This window comes from Marmota marmota, unplaced genomic scaffold (genome assembly GCF_001458135.2).
Source record: "Marmota marmota marmota unplaced genomic scaffold, marMar, whole genome shotgun sequence".
NCBI classification, from domain to species: domain Eukaryota; kingdom Metazoa; phylum Chordata; class Mammalia; order Rodentia; family Sciuridae; genus Marmota; species Marmota marmota.
Window position 1 is genome coordinate 657,180 of NW_026004731.1, and position 5,231 is coordinate 662,410.

General features: G+C 43.1%; 1 protein-coding gene across 2 annotated transcripts; it reads left to right on the plus strand.

The window, feature by feature from the left end:
* Positions 1-1,654: 1,654 nt before the first annotated feature.
* LOC107160591 (T-cell surface glycoprotein CD1a-like) lies at positions 1,655-4,955 on the plus strand. Of its 2 annotated transcripts, none has more exons than XM_048797540.1 (6): positions 1,655-1,809; positions 2,145-2,399; positions 3,077-3,355; positions 3,543-3,824; positions 4,168-4,258; positions 4,432-4,955. In XM_048797540.1, exons 1-6 carry the CDS (start codon positions 1,752-1,754, stop codon positions 4,472-4,474), a joined length of 1,008 nt encoding a protein of 335 aa, XP_048653497.1. In that variant the 5' UTR covers positions 1,655-1,751; the 3' UTR covers positions 4,475-4,955. The 2 variants fall into 2 exon arrangements, with proteins under 2 accessions (XP_048653497.1, XP_048653496.1); XM_048797539.1 differs by having other exon boundaries at positions 1,656-1,812.
* The last annotated feature ends 276 nt before the right edge of the window (positions 4,956-5,231 follow it).

Sequence of the window (5,231 nt, forward strand, 5' to 3'; positions counted from 1 at the left end):
TGGAGCCTTATCCTGGTCATTCCAGCTATTATCACAGCATGCCATAGACTGTGCAGTTTATAACCACTAAAATATTATTTTTCTGGAGTCTGGACAGTTCAAGGTCATGGTATATTTGTTTTGTAGTGGGACCTGCATTTTGGTTCATCAAAGGCACCTTCAAAATATTTCTTCACCTGGTGGAAGGGTAATTTGGTCTCTCTGGGGTCCCTTTTCTAAGGCACTAATCTTATTTCTCAGGTTGAAATCATATGACTTAATAAATTCCCAAAGACCCATTTCCTAATACCATCACATGGGTGGTTAGGATTCCAATATGTGAATTTGGGGAAGACATGAAGATTCAGATCATAGCAGGTTTGGGTTTAAGAGGTTGTGGAGGGGGTGCTTTTAAAGGTACTAAAATGCAAAACTTATTAATTCCTATGAAAGGTTATGTGTCTGTTTTTATTTAGTTTTCTAATATTGCATCCATTTAGCACAGGGATACTGTCAGGATGATTCCAGGAACTCTTAGGCAACTGAGGGGTGATGCTCACTTCATAATGACATGCAAGTTACACTGGCTGCCTGGTTCCTGTTGCCCCAGCTGCTCAAATGATTCTTATTGTTGCTAGACTGAATGGGGAAGTTAATCTCTCTTTTCACAAATGATTACCCTGACACTTGGCACTGAGAAATTAGAGTCAAATTACATGGAGATGCATGTGATATTTGGAACAAGATTGAGCAACAGGCTCACCCTTACCAGTTACAAAAAAAAAAAAAAAAACAAAAAAAACTTGGTTCAGACTCTGGATGGGAGAGCTGCACCTATTTTCTGCCCTCACACTGTTAGGTGCATATCCAATTCTCCCTTTGTGCCTCCAAGGAAGGAGGTAGTGGCAGAGGCTGATGGCAGAAGGGGCCTGTCCTGCAAGGAGACCTGACCATGCAGTGGAGGCAGGATGGAGGTGGATAGGTTGAGTCTAGAGTTGCCAAGGCCCCAGATAGTGGGGAGTAGGTGGAAGAGTGCTGCACATCCAGGTGAAATTGTGGTAGGCAGAACCCCACATAAGCCAAAGAGCATCCTATGAGCTCCTATACAAATTTCATTGCACTTCTCTTATGAAACACAAACTCAATAAAATTATTATAAAATTCAAGGTGGTGATCACAGAGAATTAAATGTGTTACTGCACTGGCTGCATGTCCCTTGGAGCCAGCCTTGATACATGATCATAGACTCATTAGTTGATACTATTATAGAGGACAATCATAGGTGCTCTGAAAAAGTAAATAAAGTACCCAGTGATGTCATAGATATGAAGGTGTTGGAATGGGAGATAAGGTAGTAACGAGAACACATGAGGGAATAATTAAAAATTATTGAAATAACAGAAAATGCTTAAGATCCTGGTTTCATTACTCAGCACTGAATTAAGTGTCCCTAGTGGTCTGGTGAATTTTCAGTGCCACATAAGACTGTTTCATAGCAGTTGAAATAGGGGAAGATGAACACGATGGATGTTTGTAACAATGAGAGAAGTAGAAAGACTGGGCAGAGAGTCAGAATAGCTGGGGAAATGGGGAACTGAGTAGATGATCAAGGTTTTGGGAGGGTGCACACTTTCTTTTTTTGCAGGCAGGAGAGGTTTCTGTCTTTTGATTGAATAAGGAAGTCAGAAGAGAGGTCTGTGGGGGTAGGTTTATTTAGAACAGAAATCAAAGGACGACTTCTCTGAGAGAAAGAAACAGCATCTGCAAGTGCCATGCTGTTTCTGCTACTTCCCTTGCTCACTGCTCTCTTCCCAGGAGGTGACAGTGAAGGTGGTAAGAACTGGGGCATCTGAACAGATGTGTGTGTGTGTGTGTGTGTGTGTGTGTGTGTGTGTGTGGTGGGGGGATGGTAGTTTCCCCTGCACATACCTGGAGAGAACGAGTGCCAAGCTGGACCCATTCTGCGTATTCATACTCAAGCCCTCTGTGCTGTCATGGAGGATGTTGATAGAGCATGGGACTCTGGGGGCCAGCAGATGTCAGCTAAGGTAATGGTGGCTCTCCACTTTTCCAGATTCTGAGTCTTCCCACTGGCAACTTTCTTCCCAAAGTCTCTTCCTTGCAGTGTTTGATTTCTACCCATTCTATCTATTCTTTTGCCTCAGGGTTTGAGGAGCCTCTCTCCTACTATCTTATCCAGACATCATCCTTTCACAACCATTCCTGGAAACATCTGGGCTCAGGCTGGTTGGGGAAGCTGGAGACACACAGATGGAACAGCAGCTCGGGTACCATCATTTTCCTGTATCCCTGGTCCAGGGGCAACTTCAGTAATAATGAGTTGATGGATCTGGAAAGGTTTTTCCACACATACTTCATTAACCATCAGGGATTTTACATTTCTCAATTAATGTTTAAAGGTGAGTTTAGTTCCCTTGCTGAGGAGAAGAAAGGGATGAGGGGAGGGGCATCTCAGTGAACTTTTGATTACTCAGGGAACAGCCTTCTCTGCTCTGATTCTAATTCAACTCTCTTCAGTGTAAGACTGCAGTCACACCCTGGCCAAGGGCTATAAGCCGGAACCTGATTCTTCAAAAACCTTCAGTTTTTCCCCTATTGAACTGCTTTCTCATTGACTGCAGGGCTGTGTTTTATTATCTCTTCTCAGGGCATCTAGTGGCCACCCTTTTCCCCAGTCTTCAACCAGGTTACCCTCAGCTTCCTCATTCCTTGGTTGACTTCTTGAAGTATTATTTTCTCTTCCATTTAATCTCTTCTGTCAACCCTGTCTAAACCGTTAAAGTAACCATGGATACTTTCCCCCTAGTTTGTTACAGTCTCAGCTCTCTCGCATTAAGTCCTTCACCCCCCACACCATCACTATGACCTTTGAACAATTCCCTCCCTTCTTTATATTATCATCTCTTCCTCTACCTCCAGCTCTGACCAGTTCTTATTAATGTGAATCTCTGATCAAAGCACACTGGGGTCCCTTCCCTTAAACTCCCCAAACTCTCTTCTGCATCTATTGTCTTTGGCTTCTGCTCACTCCAGTTTTCTTATTTTTCTCCTCTAATTCATTACTCCTCTTCCCCAGATTCCTTTGATCTACAGGTTACACTAGGCTGTGAACTGCATTCTGGGAAGGCATTTGTAGGCTTCCTGCAGATAGCAATCCAAGGATTTGAGTTCATGAGCTTTCAGAATGAAACATTCTTACCATCCCCAAAGGGTGGGGAAAAAGCCCAGAAAGCCTGCCTACTACTCAATCTCAGCCCAGCCTTCAAACATACGATACATAGGCTCATCAGTGACATCTGCCCACGTTTCACCTTGGGTCTCCTTGATGCAGGGAAGACTTATCTCCAGCGACAAGGTCAGTCTTGTAGCCCATTTCAAAGAATTTTTCTATGTTAAAGTCAAATTCGGGATAAAAAGAGAAAAGGATAATGAGTGACATTTCCAGAAGTGGGAATGATGTGTCTTGGTAGTCTTACATGGAGTTCTCAACATCATAGTCTATGTTAGAGTCTGTGTCTGGATGAGTTTTCTGTTATTTGCAGTGAAGCCTGAGGCCTGGCTGTCCAGTGGCCCCAGCCCAGGGCCTGGCCGTCTGCTGCTGGTGTGCCATGTGTCTGGATTCTACCCAAAGCCCGTGTGGGTGATGTGGATGCGGGGTGAACAGGAGCAGCAGGGCACTCAGAGAGGTGACATCCTGCCCAATGCAGATGGGACATGGTATCTCAGAGCAACCCTGGATGTGGCAGCTGGGGAGGCGGCTGGCCTGGCCTGCAGGGTGAAGCACAGCAGCCTAGGAGGGCAGGACCTCGTCCTCCACTGGGGTGGTAAGAGTGGGACCCAGGATCCAGAAGGGAAGAGGGGATCTTATAGCAGAGCATGAGGACCAGCTAAAAAAAATGACATTTACAAATTCCAGACCCCAAAAGAAGACAAATATTTAATTCAAAGAATGGAAGAATTTTAAATGATGGATCTGTAGATATAAAAAGATGTAGGATAGAAGAAGGATTCATCTCTGAAAAGAGATGAGATAAAAAAAGGAAAAATGATTTGTAAGGTAGACACTCAAGAAAAATAGTACAGGTTAATACAGCAATCGGGGAGTGCGAGGGGTAAAATGGGGGAATGGATTGAAAACAACATCTTGGTGTCCACTTGAATCTGCAGCACCTCATAGATCCCTGGGCTTGATCCTCTTGGCAGTGATAGTGGCCCTGGGTCTTCTGACAGGTCTTGGATTTTGGCTTAGGAAACACTGGTGAGTTCTTTGCATTCTTCTTTCCTGTCCCTCATCTCCAATGGTCTTCTTTTCTGTTTTGTCTTTTTCCTCTCTTTTCCTTCTCCTCTCAGCCCCATTTCCATTTTCTGCTCAGTTCTCACCTCCAGCTTATGAAGGTCTATTATTTCTCTGTTCTCATTTGGTTCATTTAGGACATACCATGAAGCTCCTGGCAGAGCTTTCCTTTTAAAGTGAGGACCCAGCTACCCAGGTGCCCAGTCTACACCTGAACGCCACATGCAGATGACATAATATCAACTCTCTTTGTAAACCTTTGTAATTCATTTCATTCCATGATCAGTTACCAATATATGCTCAATGTAATCTTGCAGGATTGGTTGTTCTAACCTGGTTTGTGGTGTATTAACTCTGAATGGAATAGGGTGTTAGCAATGTCTTCCTGGTAGGTATATTTGATCATCTGATGCATTTCAGATATCACACCCTCCAGAGGTCTTTCTTTAATTCATGGTGCGAAGTGTCTGTCCTCTGTTTCCTCACATTTAACTCTAACCCCCATATCCTAGCTTCTGTGGCAGGTGTGTAGGTTCATTTCTTCTTTTAAGTTTTTGAAAGTTTGAGAGCAAAGAACATGCTTTTTAAGTGGGTGTATCCCTGGTGAATTGTCTTGCCTGCATGTAACATGTTCTAAATAAAAAAAAAATTGTTGAATTTATGTAGGTTTGTATTTTTTTAAATTCTCTGCCATCCTGACACCTGTGTTGTAGTTGACACATATTTGATGCTTGACTTAAAAGTCTTGGTTGGCCCAGAGACTTAATGCTTTCTTAGTTCTATAGTTTTTTCTAAGTCTCTGAGAAGAAATGCAGTTTTGCTTCTTACCAATTCTGTTACTCAATTTTAGGAAAATATTAGCATGTAAATTTTGTTCCAAGTTCTCAAAACTAAAAGAGCAAGGAAGGATGAAGGTCCTCCATATTCAATGTGGTTT

What these genes read in the sequence shown, in the direction of transcription:
- LOC107160591 (XM_048797539.1), top strand. Translation starts at nt 1,752, where the DNA reads ATGCTGTTTCTGCTACTTCCCTTGCTCACTGCTCTCTTCCCAGGAGGT. An exon ending in GACTTATCTCCAGCGACAAG is followed by an intron (nt 3,356 to 3,542) that starts GTCAGTCTTGTA and finishes TGTTATTTGCAG; the next exon opens with TGAAGCCTGAGGCCTGGCTG. An exon ending in TTTTGGCTTAGGAAACACTG is followed by an intron (nt 4,259 to 4,431) that starts GTGAGTTCTTTG and finishes TGGTTCATTTAG; the next exon opens with GACATACCATGAAGCTCCTG.